At 33.7% G+C, this 17022-nt stretch overlaps 4 protein-coding genes across 7 annotated transcripts; 2 read left to right on the top strand and 2 right to left on the bottom strand.

Annotated features, from left to right (window-relative positions):
- Positions 1-1315: 1315 nt before the first annotated feature.
- Positions 1316-3561, top strand: Mrps7 (mitochondrial ribosomal protein S7). The gene is made up of 5 exons (XM_076814163.1): positions 1316-1465; positions 1626-1811; positions 2221-2452; positions 2548-2685; positions 3407-3561. Exons 1-5 carry the CDS (start codon positions 1416-1418, stop codon positions 3485-3487), a joined length of 687 nt encoding a protein of 228 aa, XP_076670278.1. The 5' UTR covers positions 1316-1415; the 3' UTR covers positions 3488-3561.
- LOC143369786 (transmembrane protein 186-like) lies at positions 3511-5561 on the bottom strand. Its single transcript, XM_076814164.1, has 2 exons — positions 5141-5561; positions 3511-3882 (listed from the first exon to the last, which is right to left on the bottom strand). The coding sequence occupies exons 1-2, from the start codon at positions 5475-5477 to the stop codon at positions 3578-3580; spliced, it is 642 nt and encodes a 213-aa protein (XP_076670279.1). The 5' UTR covers positions 5478-5561; the 3' UTR covers positions 3511-3577.
- A 1004-nt stretch (positions 5562-6565) lies between these two features.
- On the bottom strand, positions 6566-9060 carry Elp6 (Elongator complex protein 6). 3 transcript variants are annotated; one of them, XM_076814142.1, is made up of 2 exons: positions 9040-9060; positions 6566-7480 (listed from the first exon to the last, which is right to left on the bottom strand). In XM_076814142.1, the coding sequence occupies exon 2, from the start codon at positions 7460-7462 to the stop codon at positions 6650-6652; it is 813 nt and encodes a 270-aa protein (XP_076670257.1). In that variant the 5' UTR covers positions 7463-7480; positions 9040-9060; the 3' UTR covers positions 6566-6649. The 3 variants fall into 3 exon arrangements, with proteins under 3 accessions (XP_076670257.1, XP_076670256.1, XP_076670258.1); XM_076814141.1 differs by lacking the exon at positions 9040-9060 and adding an exon at positions 7687-7940; XM_076814143.1 differs by lacking the exon at positions 9040-9060 and adding an exon at positions 7796-7933.
- Positions 9061-9208: 148 nt separating this feature from the next.
- On the top strand, positions 9209-16440 carry Dic1 (Dicarboxylate carrier 1). 2 transcript variants are annotated; one of them, XM_076814134.1, is made up of 9 exons: positions 9210-9561; positions 10514-10613; positions 10682-10836; positions 11984-12139; positions 12358-12524; positions 12611-12818; positions 13350-13430; positions 13494-13550; positions 14976-16440. In XM_076814134.1, exons 3-9 carry the CDS (start codon positions 10741-10743, stop codon positions 15087-15089), a joined length of 879 nt encoding a protein of 292 aa, XP_076670249.1. In that variant the 5' UTR covers positions 9210-9561; positions 10514-10613; positions 10682-10740; the 3' UTR covers positions 15090-16440. The 2 variants fall into 2 exon arrangements, with proteins under 2 accessions (XP_076670250.1, XP_076670249.1); XM_076814135.1 differs by lacking the exon at positions 10514-10613 and having other exon boundaries at positions 9209-9561.
- Positions 16441-17022: the final 582 nt, after the last annotated feature.

Consider the following 17022-nt stretch of genomic DNA (forward strand, 5'->3'; position numbering starts at 1 on the left):
CATGGTAAACCTCACTGACGGTGCGCGCAGATTTTATCATCGCGCGCTATTAATGTTGTAACTTGAATCATAGATTTTCCCTCAGAAACGGATTATGAAGTTATCTGGGGAGACAGCCAAAAGCGCCTTGTGCTCTCTACTGGTATCTACACGAACCTATACTTTTAGTAACAGCCCATACATGGCGGATGTATCGACATACGATTAAAGTAGTAAGTATACGTGTGATGCTGTGCCATTCCCATTTGTACTCGCGCTGAGCGCCGCCAGTTTTAAATGAATAACCCCGTACAATTTCGATGGTGTTTTTTCATTTTAAATAAGATGCTTTGTAAATTAACAGTTTTCAATTTTTTAGTTTTCTGAGAATATAGCAAGAGAAAATAGAGAATAATTAAGGAAAAAAAGTAGAATATTCGCACCGGAATTTGAATCATAGTCTTTTTGTTTGCGATCCATGCGCTTGGATGTCCGTAAAATTATTCTCGGCGAAGAGCGTCGGTCAGGCAGCGCGTGTGGTGTGTGGCACACGGACAGAGGGTGGGATTGCGTGCGTGAGGAACAAGCACTATATTCTGATTTTCGAGAGTTGAGACCTGAGGCGGGTCCCTCGGACGGAGCGTGGTTAAGGAGGAACCAATGGTTACCATTCGTACCGACCCGCCTCAGGTCCCAACTCTCGAAAATCAGACTATAGGAGAGGGTACGTTTGGTTGTGGAGAGGGAGTAGAGCCCGTGGGCGAAAACCCAATTCATGGCGTGCGTAACTTCCCCCACCACTACGAACAGTTTACAGGCGCGACTGGTTTCCCCACTACGCTGCTAGTTTCCCCACACGCGTTCCGCATCACTGCTTTTATGTACACTAGGGTCGGTATTCATAGTCGCTACTTAGTTTTAAGCAATTCCTGAAGTGCCATTCGCTAGTTTATAAGAAACTGTAAACTAGGGGAAAATAAAAAACCTAACCTAACCTAAATTTTAAGCAAATGCTTAAGTTTAAGTTTACTTAGTAGAGGATGCCGCATGCTTAAGCATTTGCTTAAGAATAAGTAGCGACTATGAATACCGGCCTAGGCGCCAGAATCGGCTTCCCTTCGGAAATTTGGCAACGTTGCATGTCACTAGAACCGCTGAGTTATGCCTAGTGACATGCAACGTTGCCAAATTTCCGAAGGAAAGCCGATTCTGGCGCCTAGTGTACTTACATATGTAACAGAGTGTAGCATTGGATATTAAAACAAACCTATACCAGTTAAACACATAATAACATATCACATTGTTATTTGTTATTTACAGAAATTATTGTGATCAGTTCGGTGCCTCTACACATATATGATTGTGTATACAGTAAATGTGCTTGATTCTTCATGAAACTACTGTGAAAGGCTTAAAATTAATGAGAGTACACAAAAATGGCTCTTATAAGAACATTTAATTTATCAATACCGGTCTTTTTGACAAAGTAATTTCAATAGCTTTGTATAATACATGCATGTTTCTTAGTGATACAGTTATTTCCACCTATCTCGTAATGAATTCATTATAGAATTTTTTTAAAACAAGATATTTAACCTTTATGCACGACACATTTTCTATCATTAAGTGGACAATATTTTTTCAAGGTGCAATCCAACAAATCTTGCTCGACGTTATAGCGTTTTTCCATCTAGATATGTCAATCCGATATATAGAAAGGACGAGCAGGAAGAATTATATAAATCCACAGAAGGAAAACAAATGGCTCATATGCCCATAAAACCAGCCTTTACTAGCGATACCTCATCAGAATTCCATGATGCACTTACTAGGTAAACCGTTAAATATCCATTTGATGAAATAACTTGCCTTTAATTTAAAGTGACCAGACATCCCGCATTCTGCGGGACAGTCCCGCATTTGAGCCCTTTGTCCCGGATTGGACATGTAAACTTTTTTACATTTTCGCAGTGGCATAAAGTTACTGTCTCCTCTACCTTTTTGGATGTGAAAAAATAAATATTTTTAATTTCGTTTCAATGTATCACTTTATGATCACAAGTATGTGTTTTTAAATATATTGTAAATGCTTTAATAAACTATGCAAAAGATCTCCGCACGGATCTGTTAACCCTGTTTTTTTTGTTGCTTACTTGCTTGTTCCGCATTGGAACAGAAAATATCTGGTACTTCACTTTAATTCTATGTGACCGATCGATGATAATATTTCATGCTTGTTAGGAAATTTACAAATTACATTATGAAAAAGGGTAATAAAGAATTAGCTAGAACATTGGTAGAAAAAACTTTTGAAAGCGTTAAAATGTTACAACTAGAGCGTTACAATAATACTGAACCTGAGAAAAGAAAGAATATCATATTAGATCCAAAAGAGATATTTCATTGTGCTGTAGAAAATTGTACACCTATCTTGGAACTGCAGAAGATAAGGAAAGGAGGAATTGCTTATCAGGTATGCATAGCAATTATATTTTACTTAAATTTGTACAAAATGTTTTAAGAAATATTTACAATTAATAGAGCAACATTTTTCTTTGTTTTCCATAGGTCCCTGTACCCGTGAACGAACAAAGGGCTAAATTTTTATCTATGAATTGGTTAATAAAAGCTGCACAAGAAAAAGAGGGTGGATATCCTTTTTATAAGATGTTAGCGAAGGAACTTATCGATGCTGCTAATAACGGAGTACGTATATTATATTATTCTATACAGTTTAGGGTTAGAATGCTGCACGATGTAGAAAAGTTATTCTCTTCTAAAGTAATCTGGGTAATTATTTAGAAGTTTTCCATCCTCACCGATTTCAATGATTTTTGGTTATGTTGTCGGGGACACGATTCTGAACAACTTTTTCCTATACATGTTACCGCCGCTCGACCTTTGTTTCCGAGATATTTGCGAAAAACTTCTTTTGACTTATTCCGACGCAACGCATTCCACTTTCCAAACTTGTCTCGGGTATTGTATTGCTTGGGGATATATCAGGGCGGGGGGCGCGCGCCCGCTCGCGGGCGCGTAAAGCATGGTAGCGAACCAATATGAATCGGGGTGTTGACGGGCATCCGTAAGTTTCAAATCTCTAAACTCACATCAGTTCGCTATCATGTTTTACGCGCCCGCAAGCGGGCGCGCGCCCCCCGCGCTGTTCCAGCCCCAACCAATACTAATACCCGGGACAAATTGAAAGGTGGAATGCGTTGCGTCGGAATAAATCAACAGAAGTTTTTCGCAAATATCTCGGAACCGAAGGTCGTGCGGCGGTAACATGTATAGGAAAAAGTTGTTCAGAATCTTGATCTTGATAACATATCCAAAAATCATTGAAATCGGTGAGGATGGAAAACTTTTAAATAATTACCGTAATCTGTTGTATAGATTGTGAAATTCTACTCCTTTTCTATTACAGGGTCGAGTTGTCAAAAAGAAACAAGACTTACATAAGCAATGCGAAGCTAATCGAGCTTATGCCCATTATAGGTGGTCGTAAATAAATAAATATAAAGCGTAAAATCATTGCAAATATTTGTACTTATTTAAATAAAGTAGCAATACAATTACAAATGACGAATACAAATTGTTAGACACTGCCAAAAATAATTTCAAAATGTGTCTTCTCAGTGATTCTCCCGTACGGTATACTTATTTTTAATTTTTGTTTACATGATACAATGTCCAAGATTCTATAAATGCTATTAGCAACATTCACAGGAGTCTCTGTGAGCGGCACTATATTCTGAAGGGAAGTTGTTAGATCTGTCCTTTTGCCCCAGTAGTTTAAATACGATAATATTACTTTGTTATCGTCCTGTTTGAAATACACCAAACCGATCAAATTGTTGCATATAAAGAATGTAAAATGTGTCCAAAATGTAAGCAACAAACCTAAAATATATAGTAAAGAAATTGTGTAAGACCAAAGATATTCAATTTCAAAATAGTATCCATTGTGTGGAATTTGTAATGTCTCCACTTTTTGTTTTATATGCCGTTGTATTAGGCACCTGCTTCCTTTAGAAAATATATTTCCCAATGCATTGTGACAAGTTATCTTCTGGAGGATTTATTTCTGACACTTTATTTTACAATATAAAACCATTATATCTAGATATTTTTAACATGTTAACAAACAATTTTATACAATAAAAAGTGAGGAATATTTCGGCTGTACTTCCGAAAGGGACCGGTGGCTGATCGAAATGAAACATGGTGGGTATTACGAGGGGTGTGAGAGGACTCCAAATGTGAAATTTTAGCTTCGGCAATTAATGCGTTCAAAAGATACAGGGGTAATTGTGCATAAAAGGGTAGACCTTACCGATTTTATTTAATCTCTTTACCACGGTCCCTACTCTTAACAATATTTCTGTTGACTTATACCGATACAACGCATTCCACTTTCCAAATTGTCCCGGGTATCAGTATTGGTTGGGGCTAGATTAGTGTGGGGGGCGCGCGCCCGCTCACGGTCGCGTAAAGCATGGTAGCGAACCGACGTGAGTTTGGCGATACTAAAAATGAGACTGTGGCTACAAAATTTCGAAATTAAAAAATGGGGGTAGGGGGAGTCAACGTCCAAAAAAATTTCTCCAAAAAAAAATTAACTATTTTTTTATTAATATTTCGGAAACTAATAAATACCCGAAGCTACAATTTTAGATTTAGGGTCCACACTCCCCCCTCCACCCCTCATATTTAATACAGTAACGAACCTATAAATATTTAACATACGAACATTATGTTCTCAGTGCATAAAAATTAAAGATGCAACACTGATTTCCTTTCACATCAATAATCAGCAGTCTTTGACTATGTCAACTAAATGCTATCGCAGAATAGATTTATACCCAAGTTATGCATAGCAAACTAATTACATATTCATTCTATTACCAAGCATTCTTATTAAATTATTACTTTTATAAATATTCAGCAGCTATCTTGCCTATAAACAACTAATAGAGTAACTCTGAATGCCATACTATTTATACTGGGTGAAACTGACTCATAAATTCCATAAGTGTATATAAAGAATGTACGAAGAAAATAATCCCTTGAAAATGAATATTTTCATTCTTTCTACTATATCAATTATCATTCCATTTGAAATTCCACACAAGGGTTTAATATAAGTTTGAAAACTTACAAGTACACGAAACCGCAATACAATCATTTTGTGAAATAAGATTTAGCATTTGTAGAACAATGCCTGCTGGTATGCATACTCCGGTGATAATAGTTTGATTAAGCTTTAGTCTACTTAATAAACTGGCGTATTTTATGTATGGAAATCTATAGACTACTTTGTAGCCAGGATATTTTGATACCTCATTTACTTCTGAGGAAGAGTCATTTTTATGTTGATGTCGAACATGACAGTATTGTCTTACTGTAACGTTACTACTCAAGCTATGCGTTAATCGCCCGTAGAGGCGGACTGATTGTAAATATATAGAAGATTGTATCATTCTGTTCAATATCATAGTAAATCTTCCACACTCCGGCACACTCCGGCACACTCAGTAGACGAGATGCAAGTTAACTCTTTCGACCATTGGCACTGACGTGTTTTCGCGCCCAAGGTGATAGAAGAAGCACTGAGTGCCACTCACTCCATATGTTTGATCTAGTAACATTCGAGACCGTGGTTAAGAATAACCAACTATGGGCGAATTCCACTAATTAGAGATTACCATTGGACTTTAAAATGAGGGTATCTGTAATTAAATTAAATAGGAGTTGCATACTGATGAATTTAGTGTAGTAAAACAGAATAAACATATAGATTATGCAAGATCTCCCATATAACTAATTTATCTTAAATGTATTCAATTTGACCTGGCTAGTGCCTTAGATGCTAAAATCATTGGCGTAATTAGTTAGGGGGCCGGGTGGGCCTGGCCCCCCTAAAATGCGGATTGGCCGCCCCAAAACGTCGAATTGCCCCTTCATAGAAACTATTAAAATAAGTAAAAAACATTCGTCCGTTAAATAATCAATATTTTTTATTCAGTTTACTCTTTGTTTTAGAGTAAAAAAATATGTAGCTAAATGATTGTTATAAAATGTGTATGTATATAAAGATTTCCTCCACCTATAAAAAAAGAATGAGTGAAAGAGAGCGAAAGGGGGGGGGCGATGGGGCCTGGCCCCCCCAGACAAAAATCCTAGTTACGCCAATGGCTGAAATTGAAGAGATCACGGGGTAACAAGTCCCTTTCACGAACTGCTCGATATTCGTTAATACAGAATGGACTGAAAATTTTATATAAATCATCAAAATAAAATTATGCGAAATAAATTCATTGATTGCCATTCTACACGATAAAATACAAAATGTACACAACAGTAGTGAAAGATAGTAGAAATAATGGTAATAATGGTAACGAGTAGTATTAACAAAAATTATATGATTTTTTAATACTTGGAGTATGTAAAACATTTCTATACTTTGCCCAAAGTATCAGAGGCAGTCAGAATAGGACAGACAATGACGGTTCTCATTTCTATGGAACCTGTAATGACGTTTATGGCAGCGAGGTGGAATAATATTAATGTATAAGTCTACCTCTCATGGATAATTAACAGATATTTTATTTACGCCTTAACATATAAACACATGACAAAACTATAAATAAATTTAAGAAAAATTATTCTACACCAACATAGCTGGCGTACCAGGTGTATATATTTTCACTTGACGGTCTGATACAGTGTAAATATATCTTGCAATTTCTGAATAGTTATATTTCTTTCTAATACAATCTGTCCTCCAGTTAATTGTAATCTTGCCACATACATCACTGGAATGTCCTGTCTCGAAAGGATCGACCACCACGTACAAATGAGCCATGTGTTTTAAACCATTTGCAAATGTATTTGGAACACAACTTCGCAGTTCGTGTTTGTAAGTATGCGTTACAATGCAAAGTTGCGATACGATGTCAAGTTGAATCAGCGACCTTAAATATCTCACATAATACATGGGATCGCTCAAATTGAATCCTAAGTTGTAAAGATGATTTACATCCTCGCTTATAATAATCACAGATTCATTATGTTCTGTCATCTTCTGGTATTCATTCTTAATAATTCTAAGTAAATTATGAATTATATTGCCATTAGAATCGGAGGTTAAATCGGCGAATGCGGTATTTAAATTATCCGCCGCTTCTTCGTTTGTACATTCTATAGTGGATGTAATAATTTTCATCGGTTCGACAACTGTAACCTTACCTTCTCCTTTCAATGCCGTAAGGTTATAGCCAAATTTCATACCCACATTGTGATAATGATTTAACGTGTTATGAAAAAGTATAAAACAAATTCCAAAATTCTTTTTTAATGCGTTGGAGATAATAGAATTTAGTAAAAAATTTGCATTGCTGTCATGCCGTTCTTCGATTAAAATTAATTTTCCACCCATATTTACTGTGTCGATACCAAGTATATCAGATACCGGGTCCATTTTGGTACAGAATTCGCACTAAAAATAACAATGTATATATTCTGTTTTAAAAACGATATTACGAAGTATATATAAGATTATAACAAGTAGAACAATTGATAACTTATATTTATTACGGAACATAAATTGCCTTTATTATGATTTCAGTCGTTTAAATTACAGTTCGAATTCAATCTTTCTGTACAATTAAATGGTATAAATTTAATTTTAATGGTGTTACGTACATTGGGTTTATGTAAAGTATAATAGATTAAGGAGATAAGAATAATGGAATCTTTATTCTTTAGTTTATGTATATTTAGCTATGTATGTAGTCTTATATGCTCAACAAACCATCCATGTAAGTTGCACAGTTGCGACCACATTCTTTAGGACCAATAATTTGAGACAAAAATTCCAATGTGGGCATTCATCACATGTGTGTATACAAAACCATCGACAAAGTATATTATAGACCACTATCTTCCAATGTAATATGTGTCACACGCACGGGGGGCTCGCGAGCCCTTACCATTTCCGTGTCGCATGCAACGTTATAAGTTCAGAATGGAATTCTGACCGGAATCCAACTAGCGGTTAGAGTTGACACTAAATATGGTAAAAATTGCCACGAAAAAAGGAAATGTGAATTCTGGATTCACGCGATGAACCCTTATATGAGCTACTTATGTATTTAGTAAAAGTGACAACAAGTGAACGCGAGACCCAGACCAATTTACAATTTACACTGTGAACGCATCGTTATTGTTTTTTCGTTTACTAACTTTACCGACTTCGGTGATTGTGTTGTATTAGTTCCCAGAGTCACCGTTCTTTAATATAGATGATGTTTCACGAAGTCGGTATTTCAGTTCGTGTCACACGAACTCCCATAAGATGTAAAGTCTATCCCATACCTCGTCTGTGACATAACTAGGTAAAAAAATGTAATGAGAAACCTTTTGCATCCCCATTGGTTGTACAAGTGCGACGATTAATGGCGCGATGTTTTAAAAATTAGGTCAAGGAATAAAGTTTTACATTAAATTAAAAAATTTGCAATACTTGTATGGTTTATGCATAAGTTTACCATAGAAAATTTATACTACATTCCTTTAAGTACTTATTTTGTTTAATATTTCTTACACGGTTAAACAGAATAATATAATACTAAATATTTTATTGTAATTTGTATATTATAACTTTGCTTGTAAGTAATAATTAAAATGTAATATCTACAATACTAATCTCACTAAGAATAAAACACTGTAATGCTATTATTTTTAATTGTTCATTAAATATTAGAAAAATACAGTTAAACTGAAAAATAAAAATAAATTGTACATAAATATAGCATATTCATTATAATGTAAGAAATATACATATTGGGTTTTTATGAATTAAAAGAATAAATATTTTTAAAAATACATCACATCATATTCACATTGTTTCACATTAGAATCAGTTAAAATACTTAAATAAAAAGTGAAACTGATAAAAAATGAAAGTATACATACAGCATTTTTGATATTTAACATATATATATATTTACGAATACATTATTATACATTCTATAATATTATTTATGCCAAATTTACTTTATTCGAAGAAATATAGCAAACTGCAGATTTCTAAAAATACTTTTAGAATATACCTATAAATATTGGAGTTTACCGAGACATGTATCGCATCCTACCTATTAGAAATTTTCGACGGTATGCCAGATATGTGCGCGTATGCGAGTGTCAGCGAGTGTTTCGTGTTCAGCGTGTTCATGTCGGAAGTCTTTATTGGTAAAATAAACGTTTATCAGTAGTGGAAGTACTAAAATACGTTCGCGTCAACTATTTAACATTCCAGCAGCCTTGTACCTAAACGCTAATCTACAAACTATTTGTAGTATAAACGAATTCGTACGTCAGTATGCTAAAGAAAAATAGTTTCAGCCTTGGCAAAAGGAGGTGGCATTACACGTGGCTATCAGCTGATGCGTGCGCGTTTGCAGAATTTCCAGGCCCAGTTAAGTCACTGGCATGTCTCGTCAGATTCAGTTCAGAATTTTGAAGGTGTACTTCATAACCAAAAATGACCCAATAATCATATCGATGCCATAGTATATGGTGAGTTCTCTTTCTCTAAATGTATCTGTACATTAATTCATAATCACTTATACTCAGGCATTCATATTTCAATTTTTATTTAGTAATGATCGAAAATTTGCGCATTGTGTTTTGTGTACTCGATACTTCCCCTTTGTTTCGGTTAAATCCGTAACGAGTTATTCGTTTAAATTAAATTCTTTCTACGCGATCGGGATAGTTCGGTTCAATTCACAATTTATTATAATCCGTAACAATATGTTTATGTAATATTGCACGCGTGCTCGTACATGAAAATGATACATATGTTCTACGTGTCGTTAAAAAAAAATTAACCGGAATTAATAACGGGGTCACGGCGGATACACGTACTTTTTATACACATGTGTGTGTTTCGTGTATGTAGAGGCACTCATGTTTCGTTCTGTGCATTATTTTCGATGATAATGTTTGAAAATGAGTTCATTGAATTTTCTTGAAAAGTGGACAAGTGGCTGAAATCTGAAATACGTTTTTGTGAAAGTTTTTAATATTGACTGTAGCTCCGTTTTATATTTATGAATAAAAATTTATGTAACTTATTTAAAAAAAGAAGAAAAAAATAGACTTCATTATACATATTCTCCATAATGCATAATTATAAACTGTACATATCTAAATGCAGTATAATAATATACTTTTGTAAATGTATGATGTATTTTTATAGTATTTTATATGTATTGTGTATGTGTGTATGTGTGTGGGGATGGGGGGTGTACGTGTACATGCATATTGGTATTATTTTAATATAATTGATAATTATTATGTATTACATTATATTCTACACAAATATGATACTGTAAAGCTGTGTTGTTAATAAATTTTGCTTTTTGCGTCATATGGAAGTGTTACTGTTTAATTTGAATATTTGTCCATGATCAAGATGCTGACTCTAATTAATTGTTAATTTCATTATCGCTTTGTTTACTTTCAGTTTCAATTACTTTATTTAAGAAACTGGGATGGAAGTTTTTGTCTTTTTGTAATGTATCTAACATAGAATTGTATTTATACTGTGATAAAGGTACGATAAAGTAAGTCTAATAAATAAGCCGAATATTTCGAAAAGTTTATATATTTTAAATGTAACTTTTGCTTGTAGCCACCTACTACAAATGCTTTCTGTAATTTTCTTGACGAAAGTATGAAACATAGAGCAAAATGACGGACAAAACGAAAAGATTATCGCGTTGGTATTTCGGCGGGCTTTCGTCTGCGGGTGCTGCTTGCGTTACTCACCCTTTGGATTTATTAAAGGTACTTCTTTACTATGTTCTATTTAATACAATTCTAAAGTTAGGGGAGACCGGGGCTAGTTGATACGTTCTTCAGTTTTCAATTTTTTTAATTTTCGTTTGCATTAATTACTTAATAACAAGTATGCCAAAATATACTTTGGTCCTTCCTCTTTAATATATAGCAAGCAGAAACTTGAGAAAATACATAAAAAATGAATGAAAAAATGTTATTTAGGTGTGTAGGGGTAACCAGAGCTAGTTGATACATTCCTTCAGTTTTCAATTTTTTTAATTTTCGTTTGCATTAATTACTTAATAACAAATATGCCAAAATATACTTTGGTCTATCCTCTTTAATATATAGTAAGCAGAAGCTTGAGAAAATACGTACAAAATGAATGAAAAAATGTTATTTTGACGATCAATCTTGATGAACGAAAACAGTCAAAAAACGATTGTTAACGTCAATGTACACACATGTATGATGGATCGTACGAAAGAATTGGACCACAATCTTCACATATCTCCCTCAAATAGAGCTACATATATACGGTGTCGAGATAATTCATCTATATCAACTAGCCTCGGTCTAACCTACTTTTACTCTCGCACCGTGGCGAATGAATTAAAATATGCGTTATTTAACCCTTCGTTGACACTCTGGGTGTGAGCCACCCATAAACTGATCTTGACGCTCTCTACCTTCTATATGCAAAATAAATACCTTTTTTCCAAAGCCGACTTGCAAACTATTTCTTTCCTCAAAATATTATATCTGAACAACAAGTCTGTAGATTTTCAACTTCTAACATTGAAATTTGTAAAAGTTACAATTTTTGGAAGATTTTTTTCGTGTTTTCTGGACATATGGCAATCTAGATTTTTTTTTTCACAAAAACTGTGATAAAATATCAGTAAAAAAACTATTGGAATATATTCTAGAGACCTTGAAATTGACCCATGATTTTTATCGTAACGATTGGATCCTTTAGATCAGAATGGCAGTCGTTCGAAAATTATTCTGGGTGTGAGCCACCCAGGTATGTCAGAGTTGATCGAAAAAGAAGGTGTGTCAATGAAGGGTTAATAAAAATCTATGGGTATGATGTATTAGTAGCTATGATAGATAAACGATACACTAGAGTACATGTAAAATAAACTTGCAGGTTCACTTACAAACACATCAGGAAGGCAAAATATCTGTAGTACGATTAACAACCTCTATAATACAGAAACAAGGAATTGTAGCTTTGTACAATGGACTTAGTGCTTCTTTACTTCGCCAGCTCACATATTCTACAATGAGATTCGGAGCATACGAAGTAAATTCAAACGTGTTACAGGCGTATTTACTTACAATCATTCCAAGTCATGATTAACACCTTATCAACAGGAGTCGCGTGATTAAATTGATTTATAGTTGGCAAACCAGATATTTAAGTATGATATAGTATCGTGTAGTCTGTCGTTAAGGTGTTACAGACTTCTGAATTATCATTTCTATCACATATCTCTGAATGCATTATGTGTATATGTATAGGTAGGTAAACAGACATTTGAATCATCTGGACATTCCTTGCTATTCTCTCAAAAATTATTACTGGCTGGAGTTTCTGGCGCTGTTGGTGGTGTCCTCGGGACACCAGGAGATGTAATTAATGTACGCATGCAAAATGATATAAAACTTCCACCAGAACTAAGACGGAAGTAAGAGAACACATGAGTAGATCGATATAAAATTATTATGTTACTCTATTTGTATTTCCATTATTGAATACTAAATATCATTATAGTTACAAGCATGCTCTAGATGGGATTGTGTGTATAGTTAAACAAGAAGGTGTACATAAACTATTTAGTGGATGTTCCACTGCGACATTGAGGGCATCGTTAATGACTATCGGACAATTGAGCTTTTATGATCAAATTAAGATTATGCTATTGCAAAGTGGCCGTTTTGAGGATAACCCTGTGACGCATGTGGTGTCAAGTGTATGCGCTGTAAGTATGTTTGAATAATGGAAAATTTCAAATGTACAGGAGACTTATTTCGCTTTCGTATTCTCGAAGGTAGAGGAAAATGTTCCACATGAAGTATTTAATATTGAAAAGAATACACGGTGGAAAGTCTCTACTTTTAGGCCCGACGCAAATATAGTCCCGTGTGAACTGCTTCATATAAATTTATGTTCTGCTAAAACGCGCGCGGCAAACTGCCGCAAATCGCTCGTCTGCAACGGGCTTTAGATGGAACTTTTAATTACATCTCAAGGTCACAATTATTTATTCGCAATAAAATATCATACTTTCAGTATTTCGCGTGCTTTTGTAATGGCTGCGAAATGATTTTAGTGGTTTCACTGAGAGCTAAATATTTAATATACATGATTTTCTTGAGTACCAAATAATTTGAAAACTGAAATTCATTTGAAACATTTTTCCAACAATCGTTCAAATAATATGTGTTCAATAATCTAGTCTCTAAACTTTGTGAACTAATATTCACTAATAACATACTTGTTTCGATACAAGGGTGCCATAGCCACAACTCTTACCCAACCATTAGATGTTTTGAAAACACGAGCAATGAATGCTAGTCCCGGAGAATTTAAGGTAACTTTAATACGTAAAAATTTATTTACGAGTTATCAATCTAACGTGTAATTTATTTTTTAGAATCTAATGGATCTATTTTTGTACACTGCCAAACTAGGACCATTAGCATTCTTTAAGGTGAGTTATCTAATCATTTATTTATCTAATCACTTCTTATCACCTTTACTGTTCTGTGATCTAGTAATGTAAGATCATGATTTACGTAAACATATTTTAGACAAGATTAAGCTCAAAGTGTAGAATCAATTGTTTAGATAGAAAATTGAATGAGCTTTTTTGAATTAGAATATATGTAAACAAATGGCCCTTAGTTTTCCATTTTGCATGAAGATTTTCTGTTTAAGGGGGAACACCACTGTGACGGCCGGAAAAGTAAGCCATTTTTAAGAATTTTTTTCAGGAATATATTACAGTTTTCATAGAATATTTTTATTACCTACCTTTAGTACGCTGTCTTAAGAGACTAACAAAAAAAAATAAATAGAAAAACATCCATAAATTTTAATATATTAATTAATCTTTTAGACCCCCCACGCGAGCTGATCGAATCTGTAACTATGGAACAGCAGGACCGAAATCTAATTTCATTTTTACCGATTTCTTAAACAAATTATTTTTGTAAAAATGGTGTGCTTTACAAGAAAAGTTTAAAAAATCCTCGAATAAGATGGACAGTTTTTTGAGCGTATTTCAAAAAATTTGTTTTCAATCAAAGAATCCGTACGTACAACGGAAACTACGCTAATATAGTTCATAAAAAAAAAATGAAATTTGATTTCAGACCAGCTGTTCCATAGTTACACATTCGACCAGCTCGCGTGGGAGAGGGGGGTCTAGAAGATTAATTAATACATTAAAATTTATGGATGTTTTTCTATTTTTGTTTTGTATAGTCTCTTAAGACAGCGTACTAAAAGTAGGTATTACAAGTTTTCTATGAAAACTGTAAATTATTCCTGAAAAAAAATTCTTAAAAATGGCTTACTTTTCCGGCCGCCAGAGGGCTGTTCCCCTTTAAATTCACGCCATTTTTTGCTACATAGCGGATTGTATATACAATTTTATTTTGTAACGAGATAGAAACTATTTTTAGATGTTTTATGGCTAGCTATAAATGTATATAAAAACTAGTATGTCATATAAAAAGTAATATGACTAGAAATATATGCTGAATAACGTCTAGCGCTTAATAAGCACACACTTGAACAACCATATTGGAAAATTCGTGCGTTAAAAGAGCATGATTGACTTGAATAGTCGGTCTCGTGGGAATAATATCGTCTGATTAACATATCCTGCATACATATTTATATTTACAAATTTCTATACCACTTTACAACTACTTATATACCTATATATACCACATATTTTATTTTACGACCGTTCTTATTTACACATATTCGTTAGATTCTATATTTTAAGCTCAGTCATGTTCCAATATGTTCACTTAATCTCTCGATCTATTTTCACTTACATTATTACAAAGTGGAGTCACGGAAAATGTGATGTTCCTATAGGTTATTAATAAATCTTTCTTTCTAGGGTTATGTGCCTGCTTTTGTCAGGTTAGCTCCGCACACTATTCTTACCTTTGTCTTTTTGGAACAGTTGAGATCTAATTTTGGATTCTATCCATCTACGAGTCCAGCGCCATAAACTTTCGTTACTTTTCCTAGGCACAAATGAAATATATATCTATATACAAACAGCCACGAAAGGATTCGAATGCATTTAACGCCTGCTGGCATTCGAGTGCTTTCGTGGAACTATTTATATGTACACGTTATTATTTATGAAAATTACGTTCGGTAAATTGGCACAAATCTTAACGAACATCACATATTTGCATTTTGCTTAAATTATTATGTAGCTATCTTAATATTTACAATTTATTATTAGCAAATGAATTATGTATAAATGTATATTCTTAATTATGAAACAGAGAAGATATATTTCCTACTATCATTTAGCAATTATGCAATTATTGAAGCAACTGCATTTATATTCATCGCCTTTCTTAAGTTGGGGCGTAGAATAATTGTTTAGCAGTTAATACATTCCATGAGAAAATGTTGTTAAATTTATGTGTTCATATGTGTACGATATTATATAATTGTATTTAATTGCATGATATTTAAAGAAATATTCATTAATTTCGTTAACATAACAATGCTCGTAAGGAGAATTGGAAAAACACTTTACGCTCGGTCTACTTATTATAAATTAAACTATTTTTAAACACAATGCAGATTATTCGTCCAAATAAATGTACACTGTGATTATAAACGTACTTTTAAAATTTTTGGCATTGTGAAGAAAAATTAAATATATTTTTTTTACATCTGAATTTGTTACATACTTCATGCTTCTGAAATATGTCTGATGCATTGTTATATATATAGGTGCTATGGAAGTGCTTTCTCGTGATAGAATAATTAAAATGAACAGAATAAATATTTTTCCTGGTTGCGTAATTTTGTAGCAGAACAACTTTGAACAAGAAGCTATGTATTTATTTTCTTATGCGTATGACACTTGTTACATGCATCCTTAATATTTATTTACACAATATTTAATACGATAGCCTAGAGACCTGTAATGGTAGTATCTAAAACAATATAATTGTATAATTGTATCGTTAGTGTAGAATTCTGTGGGTGATCGAAATATTAAACAGGAATTAGGTATACTTTCCCTTTGCACAAAACTTTCGACTTTTCGCCGATTTTTACGCTTTCTAATTTGACGAAAATTAGCGTACACAAGTTACAAGTCACATTGTTATAATTAATCTACTTACCTTTAGAAACAGAAATGTTTCCATATACATCTTGCGTTTGGATTGTCACGCTGCTATAGTTTCTAAGCACTGTAACTGGTATTTAGGTTAAGTTCCTAGCCGACGAGAAATTAGTCTTGGGCACAAATTATTGCGTATCAGAATCCTCAATGAATCCTGCTGTGATTTATCCGTTTAAATTCGCAATAAAATATTTTATTTCCAATATATTATTCCCCTTATTCCCTAAAATACTATTTTAGTTTCATTTACTAAATAATCGCGTTCAAGTTACAATATAAATGTACCGCGTAGTTAATCATGATTCTAAGAAATAAGACGTTTGCATCTTTTATAAATAGTTATATATTCATATTTCGCTTGCAATTGTTGCGAAGAACCATCGATAACATTATTGATATATAATTATCGGTTTCCATTATCGATAACCATCGATAATTTACGATACAAAGAGCGCGAAGCAGTAGTTTCAAATCCTAACCTAACTCAAACGCAGATTTCTGGATCTGGATTTCTTGAATCTTGGTCATGGATCTTATCATCTTATTTTAAAAAAATGACAAGTAATCCGTTCCCGCGGCGAGATAGTAATAGCGAATTCGGTATCTCGCACTGACTCTGTGCGGGTACCAGAAAACGAGTTGGATTGGTTGTTTCTGATAGAGACGAAGATAGCTCTATAAGAATCAACCAATTCAAGTCATTTTCTGGCACTAGCTCAGAGTCAGTGCGAGATTCCGAATTCGCTAACAGATAATCAGAAGCAGCCGAAATAAATTCAAACGTTCA

This window comes from Andrena cerasifolii, chromosome 6, assembly GCF_050908995.1.
Source record: "Andrena cerasifolii isolate SP2316 chromosome 6, iyAndCera1_principal, whole genome shotgun sequence".
NCBI classification, from domain to species: Eukaryota; Metazoa; Arthropoda; class Insecta; order Hymenoptera; family Andrenidae; genus Andrena; species Andrena cerasifolii.

What these genes read in the sequence shown, in the direction of transcription:
- LOC143369786 (XM_076814164.1), bottom strand. Translation starts at nt 5,477, where the DNA reads ATGATATTGAACAGAATGATACAATCTTCTATATATTTACAATCAGTC. An exon ending in TATTGCGGTTTCGTGTACTT is followed by an intron (nt 3,883 to 5,140) that starts GTAAGTTTTCAA and finishes TATATATTTTAG; the next exon opens with GTTTGTTGCTTACATTTTGG.
- Mrps7 (XM_076814163.1), top strand. Translation starts at nt 1,416, where the DNA reads ATGGCTCTTATAAGAACATTTAATTTATCAATACCGGTCTTTTTGACA. An exon ending in ATACCGGTCTTTTTGACAAA is followed by an intron (nt 1,466 to 1,625) that starts GTAATTTCAATA and finishes TATTTTTTCAAG; the next exon opens with GTGCAATCCAACAAATCTTG. An exon ending in AAGGAGGAATTGCTTATCAG is followed by an intron (nt 2,453 to 2,547) that starts GTATGCATAGCA and finishes TGTTTTCCATAG; the next exon opens with GTCCCTGTACCCGTGAACGA.
- Dic1 (XM_076814135.1), top strand. Translation starts at nt 10,741, where the DNA reads ATGACGGACAAAACGAAAAGATTATCGCGTTGGTATTTCGGCGGGCTT. An exon ending in ACCCTTTGGATTTATTAAAG is followed by an intron (nt 10,837 to 11,983) that starts GTACTTCTTTAC and finishes ATAAACTTGCAG; the next exon opens with GTTCACTTACAAACACATCA. An exon ending in CCACCAGAACTAAGACGGAA is followed by an intron (nt 12,525 to 12,610) that starts GTAAGAGAACAC and finishes ATATCATTATAG; the next exon opens with TTACAAGCATGCTCTAGATG.